This window comes from Temnothorax longispinosus, chromosome 11 (assembly GCF_030848805.1).
Source record: "Temnothorax longispinosus isolate EJ_2023e chromosome 11, Tlon_JGU_v1, whole genome shotgun sequence".
NCBI lineage: Eukaryota > Metazoa > Arthropoda > Insecta > Hymenoptera > Formicidae > Temnothorax > Temnothorax longispinosus.
The window spans coordinates 8,332,010-8,351,073 of NC_092368.1; the positions used below are offsets into that span (position 1 = coordinate 8,332,010).

Genomic DNA, 19,064 nt, shown 5'->3' on the forward strand with positions numbered 1-19,064 from the left:
AAATCGACACTTTCCAGTAAAGTATTCCTTTTGAAGAGCATTGTTAATCGAAGCATTGTTAATCGAAAGCTGGATGAAGACGGAGATATGGAGGAGTATATTAACGGGACGCTCTTGCTTGTCGACAAACTAGCGGCTTTAGGTGAGAAACTTGTGGAAAGTTTGCAAATTGCAATTCTTCTTGGAAGCCTGCCGGATTCATATGGTACGCTCGTAACGGCCCTTGAGAGCCGTCCCGATGATCAGCTGACCTTGACGCTCGTAAAGGGAAAGCTAATCGACGAATACAAGCGTCGAAAAATAAACAAGATCGGAGAAGTCGACAAGGAGAGTGCTTTGAAGGTGTCGACTGGTAGCAGTGTAACTTGTTATTTCTGTCGAAAGTCGGGGCATATTAAGAAAAATTGTCCCCGTTTCAAGCGCTGGAAGAATAACAAGGAGAGTGCCGGAAACGTTGTTGACGTTGAGAGTGAGGACACGGAAGGTTCGGTGCACATGTGCTTCATGGTTGGAGCGAGCAAGCCGAAGAAAACAGACACTGAGTAAACAATTGACTCTGGTGCGTCAAAACACATGACGACAAATAGAGACGTATTTTCGAAATTCAGTGCCGTGAAAGGTAGCGTTATGCTTGCGGACGGTAGAATGGTGCGAACCGAAGAAATCGGAACCGTGGTGTTACGATGCGTGGGACGTGAAGAACAGCATACACCGGTGACGTTGACGGAAGTTCTGTACGTGCCGACGCTGAAAGGGAGTCTGTTGTCAGTTCGACGGATAACTCGCAATAACTTTAAGGTGATATTTAGCGGGTCAAATTGCAGCATTACTCGCGAAGGAAAACTAGTTGCAACAGGGAGTCTACGAGGTGGTTTGTATTACTTGCATCTCGTAGAAAGTGCACTTGCAGCAAAATCTGCCCACATCATCGAGTGTCAGCATACGTGGCACAAGAAGTTTGGACATCGAGACCCCATAGCGGTGAAGCAGCTGGTGGAAAAAAAACTGGCAACGGGAATTAAGATGAAGGATTGTGGAATCAGATGCGCTTGCGATTGTTGTATTAAGGCAAAAATGGCGAGAAAGCCATTTCCTAAGGTCTCGCTGACAAAAACAAATAACAAACTGGAATTGCTGCATACTGATCTCTGTGGCCCTATGAGGACAGCTACGCAAGGTGGTAAGAAATATATACTTACTATTATTGATGATTACAGCCGTTATACCTGCGTGAGTCTGTTGAAGACAAAATCGGACACAGCGCAAGCTGTGACGGAGTATTTTGAGGCCGTATTTACGAAGTTCCAGCGGAGACCTAAAGCAATACGTTCAGATCGAGGTCGAGAGTTTATTACAGAGGATCTGCGCCAAAACTTGAGGAAATCTGGCACACAAGTACAACTGACTGCACCGTATTCCCCACAACAAAATGGAGTAGCCGAACGGAAAAATCGCTATCTTATTGATCGCCTACCGACAAGAGCAACAGAGAAGACGCTCTTTGAACTTTGGGAGGGAAAGCTGCCGGACATGACACATTTACATGTGTTTGGCTGTACCGCATACGTGCACGTTTGCAAGATGTTTCGAGGAAAACTGAGTCCAAAGGCGCAGAAATTAATTTTCGTCGGATATGCAGACGGCTCCAAAACATATCGACTTCTGGACAAGCAGAAAGGAAAAATCACAATCAGCAGAAATGTGACCTTCGTCGGAGAGGAAGATTTTGAAAATACACCAGATGTAGAAACGAATCTTGATCAATCAAGAAAAGAACGCGCGATTGAGCAGGATCCAGACGAGAAGACTGTATCATTCGAGCAAGAGCAGGAGCAAAATGTACCACGGACCAACAAGACAATTGTGATCACCAGCGACGAAGAAAGTTTTGAAAATGCTGGCGAGGACAACGATGAAGACCAAGATGGAGAGGACGAGGAACTAAGAAGATCATCGCGTAGAAACAAAGGCAGGCCGCCTGACAGGTTCGCAATCTCCGATCATGCCAACATGATCAGCACCTTTATCGTGGAGCCTAGGCGCTATCGGGCCCTGATAAAGAAAAATGGAGTTCGGCCATAAACGAGGAGATACAGGCTTTGATGACAAACCACACTTGAGACCTGGTCGACTTGCCGGAGGGACGTAAACCCGTTGGAAAAATATGGCAAGGACTATGATGAAGTTTTCGCTCCGGTGGTTGGACAGACGACAGTACGTATCTTCTTCACATTAGCAGGAAAAAGAGGACTCATTGTTAAGCAGTTCGACGCCAAGACTGCGTTTCTCAATGGCGATCTGAAGAAAACCGTATATATGGTTCAACCGGAAGGATTTATAAAGCCAGGAGGAAAAGATAAAGTATGCAGACTGCGAAAAAGTTTGTACGGTCTAAAGCAGGCCGCGAAAACATGGTACGACACACTCAAGAGCGTTTTGAATTAACACGGATATCAACAAAGCAAATCGGACAAATGCCTGTTTAAAAGGGTTACACGGACAACAACAACTTATCTAGTTGTTTACGTGGATGACTTTCTGATTGCAAGCACTACTCAGAGGATCATTGACGAAACGGAGGAAGCGCTAAAAAAGGCGTTTGATATCGTAGGCCTTGGAGAACCGAGAAGTTTTCTTGGTTTTCGAGTACGGAAAAACGAACGAGGCATTTTTCACCTTGATCAAGAAGTCTACATAGAAAAAATCATCAACCGTAACGGAATGAGAGACGCGAAAACGTGAACATACCTATGGATCCAGGAAGCATGAAGAACAGATGCCAAGCAGACATGATGGAATCGAATAAGAATTATCAAGAACGCATCGGAGAACTTCTATACATAGGAGTCAACGCAAGGCCGGATATTCTCGCACCAGTGTGCATTCTGAGCCAACACACGACCGATCCAACAATTGTTGATTGGACGGAAACGAAACAAATCTTGAAATATTTAAAAGGAACGATGCAATTTCAGCTTAAGTTAGGAAACATCGAGGAGAGGAATACTGGACTTGTTGCCTATTCAAATGCGGACTGGGCACAGGGCCGAAGCGATCGAAAATCCATCAGCAGATTTCTAGTACAATTACACGGATCAACGATTGCATGGGGCTGTAGGAAGCAGACGTGCGTTGCACTTTCTACGACTGAAGCGGAATACGTCGCACTCGTGGAGACTTGCAAAGAACTGCTTTGGATTCATCAGATACTAGAGGACTTTGATGAAAACATTACTAAGCCTACGACGGTTTTAGAAGACAAAGCTGTCTCGCACTACTGAATAATCCAAGGGCAATGAGCAACAGGACCAAACACATGGATACCAGGTTTCAATTCGCACGAGACCTAACGGAGAAGGGACAAGTCAATTTTAAATATTGTCCGACCGAAATAATGTTAGCGGACTTACTTACGAAGCCGCTTGGAAGAATCAGACTTGCCACCTTGAGAGAGAAGATAGGATTGAAGCAGCACATCCAAGGATAATAATCAATGAGCGTCATTGGGCGGATTCAGATGTCAAGGAGGAGTGTTGAATATTACTTGAACACTATATTTTAGTAATCGTGTATATGGTGACATCTTACAATAGACACTCGAGAATCATGCATGCACGTGATACAAGCGTGTACACGAATTCGCTCTCGGCGTAAACCCCCGACGCTCGTCTCACTCTCTCGTCAGAAGTGTACCTGAGAACGTGCTTCCGGACTTGTATCGATCAATTTATATAATATATATTCTTGCATTTATTATCGTATATAGTGATTACTGTAATTATCCTAATCACGTGTGCTGTGTCGTTGTCGGACGTATTCGCGATCCACATTCCAAATTATAGCTCGATTCTCAACAGTAACAAATATGGCGTCCCAATGAGAATCTCTTAAAGACTCCGCTCGCTGAACCGGACTCCTCGCCTCGATCCTCCCTCACGAACGCTAGCTGCCGCAGCTCTCCCTTTCTTGGCGGTGAGCTTTCCCTAATGATCCGACTTTCGCTCGGTTGGTCTCCAGAACACGCGCCGCAACGATCAATCCGTCAAGAAAGAGGAAACGGACTCGACACGTACGAAGAAACGCAAGCAAGTGCGACCATGACACCTAACGAGTGAGGAAGGAGGCGGGGGCTCTTTGAGAGTGGCGACTCGCGCGTCGCGCCATCTAATGTGAAATGATTGGGCGTTGTAAAACGCGAAAAGAATTCGAGCGCAATATCTGAACAAATTATTTAATTTTTAATAAGTCCAATTATTAAAATTTATTTTCATAATTGAACTTATTTTTTATTTTGATAAATGTAAATACAAATATCTTATTGTATTAATATTTAATATTAATAATTTAATTAGTTACTTAATTTAACTTCTTGTTTAATAAATGTGCGGATGTAGTACTGAAAATGTACCTATTATATAATATTTTAATTTTCAAAATTGCCAAATTACAAACAGGAATTTTGTTGTGACTTTTACAGTTATAAAGTAACTATTTAATGGAAATGAAAGCCTAAAAAAATTAATATTTTAACGCAATTATTATAATGCTCAAATCATAAAATATTTACATTATCCATGTCTGCCAATACAATATAATTTTTTATTCATATTGCATTCTATATAATGGCAATGTTATTATACATTTGACAGGCAATATAGTCTACATGTGTCATAACCAGCGCAAATATATAATTTTTCAAAAATCATCTTAAGAAACAAATTCAGTTTAAAAAGAGTAATAAAATTTTGAATTGGATATAAGAATGATATCCCTTACAGAAAAGTATTACTGACTAAATACTTACAATCTCAGTGATTTAATACTGTCAATATTTATTTGGGAAATACTGGGAAAATACTGGTAGTGATAAATATTATAGGTAGTGATTAATACTACACAGAACTACTGGTGCTTAGTATTGAATTACTCACCGATATTTCGATTTCTGATATTTACTCGGCATAAAAAAATTATTTTTTTCGAAATTTAATTACTATTTTATAACTAAATTTGTTTCTTAAGATGCAGTCTATAATTATAAATATTTTCTGGTATTTGAAAAACACACTTACCTTGGTGGGATTCGATCGGGACCTCTGGATCGTGAGCCAACTGCCTTACGTGGTAGACTACTTCTTAATTTGATGTAAGTGTTATATATAGTCTACATGTGTCATAACCAGCGCAAATATATAATTTTTCAAAAATCATCTTAAGAAACAAATTTAGTTTAAAAAAAGTAATAAAATTTTGAATTGGATATAAGAATGATATCCGCAGTACTATTTCAAAACTTGTACACTTTTATCACGACGAATTAGTACAGACCTTCATATAAAATGTATTTGTACCTTACTTTTATCTCTCTTCCTTAATATGATCAGGAATTACCCATTATAATGTTTCTATACAAATTGTAGTACTGGTCAGTGATTAATTTCACATGGAATATTCAGTTCAGTACTTGAGTATTAACATTAAAATACTGGCCAGTGATTTATTACACATGGAATCCTCGGTCCAGTATTTCAGTACTAACATTGAAATACTCATCAGTAATTCAACACAAGTATTTATTACACAAGTATTTATCATCTAGTATTAAATGCTTTCTCATCAGAAATTTAATACTAAGTATTCAATACTCGTCCTGTATTAAATACTACTTTCATGAATTACTGACCAGTAATAAAATACTGTGCAATACTTGAATCACAGTGATTCAAGTACTAATAAATACTTAATTTTAGTATTATTAATACACAAAATAAGTATTTATTACTAACCAGCTAGTAATACTTTTTTGTAAGGGAAATCAAACTAGCTTCGAATCGATATCGAAATAATGAAATATCAATGTCTTAACAGAAAATACATAATTTGTTGTTTACAGTTTGGCGCGATATATGTTACAAATAATCTCTCTTTTTTAAATATGTTATATAGCACAAACATCGAAATAAGCTTCAAATTTTGAGCATTATTTCGATATAATGTAATATCGATGATTTCGACGTCAATTAGACGTCGATTCGATGGGTCATTTCTCGCTGAATAAGGCCCAAATTTTTTAAATGAAAACCTTTATTTTTTATTGTACCATTTTTCTTTATTAATTAATTTAAACAATTTTTGTTTGAAAAATTTTTTTATTTGCCTAATACTTTTTGAGATATTCAAGGAAAACTTGGTAACTTTTTCAATATTTAGCTTATGATATCTTGATAATTGTTTGTGTTGCGGGTGTTCGCGCACTTTTCTATTACCAACTCTATCGCGTATTGGTTGGCCAATCATGGCATAGCAGGTGGCAGCCGGAGCGCCGGCTACTCGCGGATACCGCCTTTAGCTTTCGATATATTAACGCGTGCATGCGGCAGTGTCGCCTCTTGTTCTGTCTGTACGCTGCTAGAGAAGGTTCGGTAAATCTGTACTGTAATACTCCTAATAAACTCTAATAAGTATTGTTTACTATAAAAGCAGTTTCTCTCATTATCTGGTACAATATCCAGAGCCTCCTCAACAGTTTGCCAGAGGAAAAAGTGGTATAGAGGATTTTTTGACTTAATTTTGTCTTAAGAAACACCAAACCAACATCCAACGATGAGGCTCAATCTCCAACTTACACTAAACATTGAGGCTTAATCCCCAACCTACACCTATCATTGAGAATAAACTTCCAATATACACTCATCATTGAAGATTGAATCTACAACTTAGTAGGTATAGTATGGGCGTTCTAAATCACTTGTGGAGGGGGAAGACGGCGTAGTGGGGGGTGACGTCATCGGCGTGGTGGGGTATGACGTCATCGGCGTGGAGGTGGATGACGGCACGTTTGCATCATTAATTAAATTTTTTTTATTAAATAATTATATTAATTTATAGGTTATAAATAATTGAATTAATTGAGTTAGGTTATGATTCATTATAACATAATTTAATTAATTTAATTATTTATAACCTATAAATTAATATAATTTTATATAACCTAATTTAATTAATATAATTATTTAATAAAAAAATTTACGTGACTTAAACTATTGAATTGAACGCAGGAAGAGATGACGTCAAAGACCTTTTTTTCTAGGTCTACGTTTAACAAAAAAAATCAACAAAAAAACCATATTTTACGTGACTTGAACTATAGAGTCCCCATAGTGGGGAAATGAGAGTGGAAGACAGGAACGGACAAGTTCATACGTGCCGTGATGAGATTATTCTATTTTAGATAAAAGTTTTTATCTATATTTTAATAATTTTGTTAATTCTTTAAATGTATAATAAATCGTTTATATAAAAAAAAGACATTTTACCGCAACATATATTGCTCGGGGGGGTATTAATCGCTCCCCGGATTCGCGATTGGCCTGTATTAGGGTGGTTCGAAGGACCAGAGGGGCAATTCCCTCACGATTTCGATTAGGCGAATAAAGCGAGATAGCAAACGAAAAGCGACTCACCGTTTCGTTGCCCGATGTTCTCGTGGTGGCCTCGTGGCTTCTGGTCCTCCCTGTGGTGCTGGAGAGCGGAAGGCGTGCAGCAGGCTAGGATGTACAGGCACTCAAGTGCCGCAGCAGGCAGACAGACAAAACGTGCAATACGGGCAAGCAGGCGGTATAGCAGGCACATGTGCAAGAGGCAAGCAAGCAAGGCCCGAGATTACTGAGACGACTTGTCGTGCTCCAAATGTGCGGTTCACTCGATCAACTCCGAACGGTGAGTGTCCAAAAATGTGTGTTGTCAAGTCCACACTCGAACAGCGAATCATATCCTCACGGTACTCCTCGGCTCACGCACCTGCGAATTGCGGCCGGAGCGAGTACTCATAGTTCCAAATAATTGCGGGCCACCCGTGGGCGGGCAGCACGAGTCGGGTGAGTCGCGCGAAAATTGACACCTGTCGCGGTCCACCAACGTTTCGCGCGAGTCCCAAATCACGATATCGCAATTACCGACGGTAACTCTAACGATCAGGAGCTTAATGACTAGTATACAATGAATGTACGCGAATCAACAACCATATCAATATTATATACATGCGACAAACCACTATATTACAATTATATACAAACGAGCGCCAACCATATATATATATACACTCGTACAAAAAAAATAGGGAACACTTCATAAACCCTAAAAATTAGGCTATTTTCAAACTGCTGTAAATCGGCGAAAAATTATTGTAAAAAAAATCTAAAAAAGCATTTTGAAGCTTGAAGTTTCAACTTTAACGCACTTTCGGTAGATTTTTAAAATTTTTTTATTTTTTATGTTGTACGCCTTAAAAAAGGACACATTGTTTTGTTCCTTAAAATTAACTTATGTTTGACTACTTGAAACTCAATTAAAAAATTTTTTTTCAAAAATTTAATTAACGTTTCATAAACTACATAATTTTACCTACAAAATGCTTTTTTTTTTATTTTCCTACGATTTTTTTTTACCGATTTACACGACTTTGAAGCAAACCCTGTATTTTTTAGAAAAATTGACGTAAATCGATGAAAAATCATCGTAGAACAAACAAAAAAAAGCATTTTAAAGCTCAAAATGTCTTTAACGTAGTATCGGTGACTATAAAAAATTTTTCTGTCTTCCTTGTTTGGTGCTAAAATTAAAAATGTTGATTTATTCCTTAAAATTACACATTTTTAATACTGCAGTTTGATAAAAAAAAATTTTTCACAAAATTCAATACAAATACCACAAACTGTAACATTTTACCTACAAAATGCTTTTTTTAAAATCTTCCTACGATTTTTTTTGACCGATTTACACAATGTCGAAGTTAACCCTTTTTTTCTTGAAAAATGACATTTACCGCCGACATTAGCATTAACCAATGTGCACCACGTGGAGGTTGTCGGTCGGATTTTGCACATCGTGTGTGTGTGTGTGTGTGTGTGTGTGTGTCACAGCAGAAATAAGGACTCCGCAGCTCGTCATTTCTGCAGTATTTAAATGACTCCAAACCCTCTCTGCTGTGTGTGTGTGTGTGTGTGTGTACGTGCGCGCGCGTGCCTTTAAAATTGTGTATTACCTCCTCTCTGATTAATTACTGCTTGCAATCGCTCTCGCATGTTTATGCATCTTTCAATTGCGCTTTGTGGAATTTCGCGCCAAATTTGCCTAAGCGCTTCTCCCAATTGGTTCAGATTATACGGCTGCTTTAATCGTCATTCCATTTTGTCCCAAATGTGTTCAATGGGATTTAAATATTGGCGGGATTCTGTCACGTGTCACAAGTCACGTATCACGAGTCACGTGATTGCATACGGCGCGAAGTTTGCAGCAAGAGTTGATTTTTAGAGATATGCGTATGTACAAAATGTTTATAAATAAATAAACACAGTACACAGCAAACTTCGCGCCGTATGCAATCACGTGACTCGTGATACGTGACTTGTGACACGTGACAGAATCCCGCCAATATTTAAATCCCATTGAACACATTTGGGACGAAATGGAATGACGATTAAAGCAGCCGTATAATCTGAACCAATTGAGAGAAGCGTTTAGGCAAATTTGGCGCGAAATTCCACAAAGCGCAATTGAAAGATCCATAAACATGCGAAAGCGATTGCAAGCAGTAATTAATTAGAGAGGAGGTAATACACAATTTTAAAGGCACGCGCGCGCACGTACACACACACATACACACAGCAGAGAGGGTTTGGAGTCATTTAAATACTGCAGAAATGACGAGCTGCGGAGTCCTTATCTCTGCTGTGACACACACACACACACACACACACACACACGATGTGCAAAATCCGACCGACAATCTCCACGTGGTGCACATTGGTTAATGCTAATGTCGGCGGTAAATGTCATTTTTCAAGAAAAAAAGGGTTAACTTCGACATTGTGTAAATCGGTCAAAAAAAATCGTAGGAAGATTAAAAAAAAAAGCATTTTGTAGGTAAAATGTTACAGTTTGTGGTATTTGTATTGAATTTTGTGAAAAATTTTTTTTTATCAAACTGCAGGGTGTTATATATATATAAAAATGTGTAATTTTAAGGAATAAATCAACATTTTTAATTTTAACACCAAACAAGAAAAACAGAAAAATTTTTTATAGTCACCGATACCACGTTAAAGCTGACATTTTGAGCTTTAAAATGCTTTTTTTTGTTTGTTCTACGATGATTTTTCATCGAATTACGTCAATTTTTCTAAAAAATACAGAGTTTGCTTCAAAGTCGTGTAAATCGGTCAAAAAAATTCGTAGGAAAATTTAAAAAAAAGCATTTTGCAGGTAAAATTATGTAGTTTATGAAACGTTAATTGAATTTAAAGAAAACATTTTTAAATTGAATTTCCAGTAGTCAAACATAAGTTAATTTTAAGGAACAAAACAATGTGTTCTTTTTTAAGGCGTACAACATAGAAAAAAAAAATTTTTTTAAATCTCAAAAGTGCGTTAAAGTTGAAACTTCAAGCTTTAAAATGCTTTTTTAGATTTTTTTTTACGATAATTTTTCGCCGACTTACAGCAGTTTAAAAATAGCCTAATTTTTAGGGTTCATAAAGTGTTCCCTATTTTTTTTGTACGAGTGTATATATAGGTATATACCGGGTGTCTGAGACCACCCGCCTACCCCTTTTCTTTCAAAAACTAAGCATTTTAGAGAAAAACGTTCCAAACAAAAATTGTATGGTTTTGAGGGGAACATAAGATGGTGTCATTGATTTGACCTTGGGTGGCATCGTTAAGGACAGGTCAAGGACACCTTCAGTTTCTTAAATAGAACCCCCTATTTTTTATTGCATATTCTTATAGCTTATGTCGAGAGCTTTCCAAAACACTATAATTAAGTATTTTTTTATTAAGTACTTTTTGAGTTATAATGCTTGAAATTTACAGTACTGTGACATAATATTTTGTTAAGTATTTATAATTAAAATTCCTTACTTTTTATTTTTGCAAACAATATGAATCAATTAATGTAAAAAAACAAAATTTTCTTAAAGAAAAACCATGTTTCCCTCAAAACCATACAATTTTTGTCTGGAACGTTTTTCTCTAAAATGCTTAGTTTTTGAAAGAAAAGAGGTGGGCGTGTGGTCTCAGACACGCGGTATATATATATATATATATATATATATATATATATATATATATATAATTTAAACATAGAGGAGGCTAATGTTAGATGAAAACGGAAGAGAGATTGAAAAATAATTTGCCACTATTTATGATAATATTCAATTTTTATTCGTTATTTACATTTTTGCTTCATATACAATGTTATCTAAACCGTAAGCTAATAGTTTGCAATCTATGAGCGAACTTTCATCGGACACCTCACTCAGTACTTTTCTCGCCTGACATTTATCCGTGATACAATTTTGTCGCAAGATTGTTACAAAATTTTTATACTTAGTATTAACATGCTGTATATCTTGACATAAATTAAAATATACATGTTCAACACATTGTTCGATTTCAAACAAAAATAATACAGTTGCTGGTATCATGTATAAGCATGTATCGCGCAGCATAAGTTTTACAATATTAACGTCACGCATTTTAACAAGTTCTATAATTAGATGATCTCGAATACACAGCGATGAACCGACAGTCGACTGCATGAGTTGTTCGATATCCATGCGTCTTTCGATGATTGTTGTCCACGTTGTCCACGGAAGCGATCTGATTTCCCCGATTGTCGCCAAGAATCAATTCCACAAAGGATGTAGATCCCACACTGATTCCGATATCCAAATACTTGTAAGCCGTGACTGTCAGGGCAAATCGTCTGCTCAAGATACGAGGCGTATAACGAGGTTCCAATTTATTAAAACTGTGGAAAAATAAAGTAGATAAATTAATAAAATTAGAAAAAAAATAAATTTTAAAAAATTTATCCAAAGTAATACTTACGTTTCATCGTCCGATGAAACTTCACGAGGCTTAGGCGTATAACGAGGTTCCGATTTTTTACGAAGATACGGTACGTAATAATTCATACTTGTGCTGCTTCCCTCAAAGCCGCGAAGTCCCTTATCGGGAATATCGCGAGTGAACATCCACTTTTCAGAATTATTTACGTCTTCACTGCAACCAGCCATTGTTCTTATTTCTCCGTAAGAGGTATACTGTTTTTACTGTTGAAGTTGTCGCTTCGAACGATGAGACTCGATTGATTTTGACTTCGTAACACTAGTTAAAACGTTAACTTCGTTTGCAACGTTTTAGAAAAATTGGATGGCGCGCGCAGATGAAAAATTATAAGGGAAGGGATAATTCTCCTTCCTTCAACATTTTCAAGCACCAATGTCAGCGCTGCTTACGTAGAAGTTATAAAAAATTATACCAATACCAATGACTATGAAGTAAAAAATGAACCAATTATACACGACAACACCCTACCTTAAAAATTATGATGTGGTGGGGGAAATTAGAAGAGGAAAACCACTCACAACTAATGGAAATGGGGAAAAGAAAATAAAGCATTGTAAAATTATATATAATTTATTTTTTTTAAAGATCCCATTTCTTCTGGCGTTGCGACCACCAGTTAAATAATTTTAATACATTTTGTAATGCGCAATTCTTAACATGTTTTCCACATCACATAGTGTTAGTAAAATCTAGTATATTTAAAGATTTGACATCTTCGTAATCCGGATCCAAAGTCTCGATGATCAGCTTTTCTGTCGCATAATTCTCAAGTAGATTCACCAGCCATTCCTGTTTCTGGCATTTCTTGACGTACACGAGAGTCGGTATCTCGTCATCCTCTTCTGTACCAAGCACGGCTGATGTAATTAGGCGTTTTACCATACCGTATGGCACGTTTTAGTAAAATCTAGGTTCAAGTCATCGTACGGATAAAATTCGGAGTTTAAATAAAGTTTGACATTGGTCAAATTACAGTCATCGAATACGCTAACATTTTAAGACATGATATTCTTGCGGCCGGTCTGCAGCGCAAAAATAACGTATCGCGGCTTTTCTAACTGAGTCGCAGTCTTGACAGCCCACGAATGCTTGGTCGTACTCTGCAAGAGGGGATACTCGTACAGATCCCACGAACGAAAACTGACACTAAGATATCGCCCGCTCCCCAAGGCCCGTAACAAGGATAGTTTATTAACCTCGTTTAACGTAACGTGAGGCATTCGCCACTGTACTTTAAACAGTTCGATTTCCGGCTCCGTCGCCGGATCTCCTACAATGCAATTGTTGTCGCTACGCGCACGTATCAAAATTAATTCGTGACGAGCATTAACAATGACGCGTTTGTAATCCTCACAAAAGCCCAGCAACACTTGAGTGGTACGCAAAAGTTTAAATATCCTTCCGGTATGCTCGATGTAACGTCCCAGCCAGCATTCCGCATGAGTTGAGAATCATTATACGATAGCGATACGTAGTTCTTGATGGTACTGGTTATTCCAACGTTTCTGTTGCGATCAATCTCCACACCGTTGAGCTCGTATCGAATCTTATCGAACATAAACGCTGCACAATTATTTGCAAGCGTTGCCTGAGACTCATCGTCATTCCTTCTCTTTATTACCATCGTCCTTCGACGTAGAGAAAGCTTTCACACGGCAACGTGTATAAATCTTGCTGTTGTATGGGTATTCTTATCTCATCGTTGTGTCCAAACGTAGTATTGGCGTACGGATTGTACGTGTGAGTTTCAATCTTGACGACGCTATCGTCAAAGATCGGTTCACCTTCAATGTTTAAGATATTAGCCATTTCGTACGACGAAACCCAATGATTTCAAAAATTCAACGTTCAACGCAGTGAGTTTCTTCTTTGGCGATCGGATTGTCTCTTAATTTTGTTACTCGTCTGTCGCACCTTCTCCACTTTGTTCAGTATGAGCATCTCACGGTTTACCACAGTCGTCGTCTTCGCACATGCAGTCTAACGGTAATCTCTTCTCCACGAAAATCAATCAATCGGCCGTCCTGATCCACGACACGAATCGTTAGATCAGTAATGCTCCGTACGATGATCGGAAGGTAAATGATCTGCGCCGGCGTTTCCGATATCTTATATCCCGGTGGCACACTCGGCGAAAACTCATGTATCGTGTGCACGTACTTGTCGTTGCTGTACGCGCCCGCGGTCACGTTACACTCTATGCGAATGATGTTTACACTGATGATATTTATCGGAACGTCCGATTCGTACCATTGTCGCGGCTCCAGCACACGATTCGCTGAAAATCCTAGCAGCGATCCAATTGTTGTTCGGTTTGGCGAAATTTACCCGATAAGCACATTTGATCTCGCTCTTCATCGTATTGTTGTTGGCTCGAATAATCAACGGATATTCTTCATCTTCGCCGACATGTTTCTTTCTCGCAATATTATTGGATTGGTCCAATTGTAAAATTGATTGTTTCAAATACGTGTGTATATCACGCAGTTCGTATGATCCTTCGGGAACGGTAATCTCCTTGTTGTCAAAGTAGAATTTATTGTTCGAAGAATTTACATTCGGTATCGTGTAATAGGTTTCGAAATCTGTCAGACCGAGCTCATAATCACCGTCGCTCAAATCCACGGTGGGAAAGTAGCTTACCGCGAGGATGCTACTCTTGCCGGTGAGCGTAAATGTCAGTGACATGTTTGAATGAATACTGAGTTCAAACAATGCAACGCCAGGCTTTAAATTGAGCATCAACCGTCTGTAGAAAGCGCAGACACAGTTGTCCACAATTGCTCTGATCGTATCGTTGATAAGGTGTGTGATTGTACTCGATTTGCGTCACGTTGTTCTTTAGATACAGCACCAATTCTCTCGGCGGTCGAAGATTGCCATAACTGTCAAAATATATGGCTCGATCTCCCCTCTTCGCGTATGCCACCCAGTGAGTACCCGGTCCCTCAGCGTTATCCAAATTCACGATGCCACTCTCGTTTCGACGCACTCCATCCATCGGTAAGGTAGTACGCATAAAAATACCTCTAAAATATGGAATGTGCATACGCTTTGCAAGTTGTTGCAGTTGTACGTTGGTAGTTACACCTTTCGGAATTTTTAGCGTCTCTTCGACGTTTTTTTTTTTCTCGAGACTCCCCGTCCGCGTTTGTACGGAGCGAGATAAAGTCCGTGACCTTCCATGGCGCGATTATGTCGTTTAAGTTCTTCCAGCTGACGTCGCGCGACTTTGTTATCGTTCACAGCCTTCGCGACTCCCGCCGCTCCACCGACCAACGAACCGAGAACTCCCAACAACGGTAGAATGGGCAAGATACCACCGCGTTTCGCTGCCGGAAGTATCCGTTTTTTCGAATCCGCTCTCTTCTTCATCTTCGTCTTCATCTTCGTAAGCGTCTTCGCCTTCGCCTTTATTTTCAAACTCATTCCGAGCTTCCGCTTAGCCTTCATGGCCGCCCAGACGGCTGTAGCTGCAGCTTTCTCGGAGAGAGTCGAGTCTTTCGCGACGACGCGTCCTAGCGCTCTCTCGGCGAGTATCTTGTCCGCCGCGTGTCTCTCGGTGAGATCGCTGCTGTGAGAATAAGCTATGTCGTGTTCGCGACACGCTGTGTCCAATGGATTAATACCTTGATCACCTCTTGCTAATCGTTTTTTTAAATGAGTGCCCGGACCACAAAACTGATAGCCGGGGATATGCAATTCGATCGGAAGTGCGTTAATCGCGCGATTTAATAAGCCTTTGCCTATTTTCGTTGGCATTCGTAGCAATCCTTTATCAATGGCGCGGGACCGTCGATGTGCGTTCGCTGCCACGGTTGATTGTAATGCTCGTAACAGCGACGATATGTTTGAACCTCTGAATCTGTTTTTATATGTTCCGGAAGCTTGTCCCACACGTAGTGGACGTGATCACAGCACATTTGCAACAGAACAGGTTTCGGCACAAATTGTAGCTGTTCGACACTCAAATTGCGGATATCTGAAGGTCTCGTCAGCAGGACGAACATCTTTGCAACTGAGCGATTCGCGGTGCCGCCTACCTATAAATAGGCGTTCGGCCGGAAGCTCCAGTCGACAGTCTGAAAAAATGAGATTTGTGCGACAACCGTTGACGATTCGCGTGACGAATTGCGACGACAGGTTACGGTCGATGGGGAGCAACGCGAAGAAGCGCAGACACGGTGCAATGCTACCGACTACTATACGCGCGATCATTTGCGGCCCCTCGAATTGCGGTAAAACCAACGTTCTGATAAGCTTGCTGGAAAGTCCGCACGGTGTACGTTTCGAGAACGTGTATGTGTACTCGAAATCGTTGCAGCAACCGAAATATCGATACTTGGAGAATGTATTAACGTCGATAGAAGAGATTGGCTATTTTACGTTTTCCAACAACAGTGACGTCATTCCGCCGAGCGATGCGCGTCCAAACTCAATCTTCGTCTTCGATGACGTGGCATGCGATAAGCAAGATGCTGTGAGAGAGTACTTCTCAATGGGTAGGCACTCGAGCGTCGACTGCTTCTATCTCTGTCAAACGTACGCGAGAATACCTAAACATCTGATACGTGACAACGCGAACCTACTGATCCTGTTCAAACAGGATGGTACCAATCTGAAACACGTGTACAACGATCACGTAAATACCGACATGTTGTACGATGAATTTTGTGCGTTGTGCCACGATTGTTGGCAACGCAAGTACGGGTTCGTAGTGATAGACAAGGATAGCGCGCTTTCGAATGGCCGATGCAGAAAAGAATTTAACGTGTTCGCGATACCGCAAAAGCGGTCAGTCGATGTCGATACCTCGTCGAGTTAAAACGTGAGATTAACAGTCTGCTTTTTCCCGCGATGGCCACGATCGACAGGAGCGAGAATATTCGCGAGCGCGAGAAGATTGTGAAGGAGATTGCGAAAACGAGTGATTCGATTCGTAAGAAACTTCGCGCTTTGAAGACCGGTAAGATCGTGAAGGACATTGAGTTGGACGCACACTTTAAGCCTCTCATCGGACCGTTGCAAAAGATCGCAGACAACTCGATCTCGGTGAAGAAAGAGGAGCCGACGGAGAGCGACGCTTACGTGGGGATCGAAACGTTACCCTTTCAGCAGCGCAAGAAGGAGGAGAAGGAGGAGAAGGAGGAGGAGGAGGAGGAAGATGATAAGGAGGATTGGGAGGATGCGACGTCGAAAAAGAGAAAGCTATCAGACTCCTGGTTGGATCTATCATCGACACCGCATAAATCTAATTAATCAAAACGATCAAAAGTACTACCGATAACCTCCACACCGTCCACGACGGCGAGAACCGTGCAAGATACAATTCCCGAATTCCTCACAAACGCGAATGTTTTTGAAACCACAGACGACTCGATTGCGACATCCGTACGAAAGCAGTTGGAAACGTCGAAGGGACGAGAAACGTTTCTACAAACGTTGAAAGATGAGTTGGGTCCACTGGGCCGAGAGTACATCAGGGCTTTTGTGAGCGCCGATCGAAATATAGACCCCGCATACGGCGTTTATTTCGGCAAGGATGGAATGATGCTCGGTAATAAACGTTTTCAGTTGGACAACGAGGATAGGATAATTATCGATGGCATACGATATATCGGTACACCCGGTCTTTATGAGTTGATCTTCAAGAGAATGCCCGATGACGAGATCTACACGGAGGGAGATATGAAAAAGTATAAGAGCCTGCTGTTGGCAACGAGTGCTCATAATTCAAGCATGATCCTCGTGAGCGAATAAAGAGCCACAGGGGGCACAAGTATTTACATGTAATCGCATCGTTGTTCCCTCCCGAATCCAAGAAGAAAAAAATCTGGAAAGGGATTATGCATGCCTCGCGCGATGACGCTAACGGACAATAAGGTCGACTACGTGCACTGGGACGATCCCAACGAGCTGGTGGATCGTCTCCAATTGCTCGATGCTTCGCGCCAAGCGGGTCACAACGGTCACGACAACGAGATCCTATCGATCATCGACGAGCTTCGCGAGGCTGGGCTTATTATAAATTAAACCATGCGTTGGCGAACCATTCAATCACCATTGAAATGCCGATCAACAAGTTTGGTATATCGCTTGGACGAGGCGAGACGCAACCGAACTATCAATGCAATGGAGTAGTCAGAAATTACGTGCGGGATAACGCTCTTTGTATGGTTGCCGGCAACTTTGATGCAAAGTCGCGCAAGATTCGACGCGTGGCGCAACCGGAAGCTGATGATGATGTAGTTAACAAACTATACGTGGATCAGTGCTTTAAAATGTCGAGCAATCGACAGAAAGAGTCAGACGAGAAGCTGGCTGTGTTTGAGAAGGATCTGCAAGCGTTACGGATTGTGGTACACGAGCTTCGACATTTGGCCACCGCTGAGTCAAAAACGAACAACAGCAACAATGGATAGCAACAAATGGAACGGCTATGAACGATTAACGGACGACGATAAACGACAACGACGAACGGTTCAGGAACGGTTCAGGAATAGCTATCAAGCGGCTAACAAACGACTCAGAAACAGCTATGAACAGCTAGCGAATGGCTATAAACGGCTAGTGGACAAAGAACGACCGGCAGACAAAGAACGGCTATTGAAGGACAGTGAATGGAAATAAATGGCTATTGAATTGTTAAAAAAAGTTTGAGATATAAATCATAATATAATTTCTTTGTGCATATTATTACGCACCGCTAAAAAAAAAACATGACATCCGATAAACGTAAAAATATCGAGAAGCAACGACTCGTCGAAGAATTGCATGCTCCAGCGAGAAGAAATTTTCCACGAAGACACGTCATAGTTCGGGGATACGACGACCTGTGGCAGGCTGACATTGTCGAGATGCGCCCATACTCACATTTTAACAAAGGTTACCATTATATACTGAGCAAGTATGCGTGGGCTGTACCGTTCAAGAGTAAAGGTGGAAGCGAGACGGCTGAAGTTATCGTCAAGATAATTCGAGAGAGCGGGAGATGTCCGAAAAACTTACAAACCGATATAGGGAAGGAATTTTACAACACCGACGTGCAACGTCTCGTGAGGAAACACAACATCAATCATTATTCCACATATTCGGTGTTGAAGGCGGCGGTCGTCGAGCGATTCAATCGCACGTTAAAGAATAACATGTGG

At 40.4% G+C, this 19,064-nt stretch overlaps 1 protein-coding gene and 1 pseudogene across 1 annotated transcript; one reads left to right on the forward strand and one right to left on the reverse strand.

The window, feature by feature from the left end:
- Nucleotides 1–2,765: 2,765 nt before the first annotated feature.
- LOC139822297 (uncharacterized) lies at nt 2,766–3,281 on the forward strand. The gene has a single exon (XM_071793907.1). It carries the CDS (start codon nt 2,766–2,768, stop codon nt 3,279–3,281), a length of 516 nt encoding a protein of 171 aa, XP_071650008.1.
- Nucleotides 3,282–11,231: 7,950 nt separating this feature from the next.
- On the reverse strand, nt 11,232–12,080 carry LOC139822298 (uncharacterized; annotated as a pseudogene).
- Nucleotides 12,081–19,064: the final 6,984 nt, after the last annotated feature.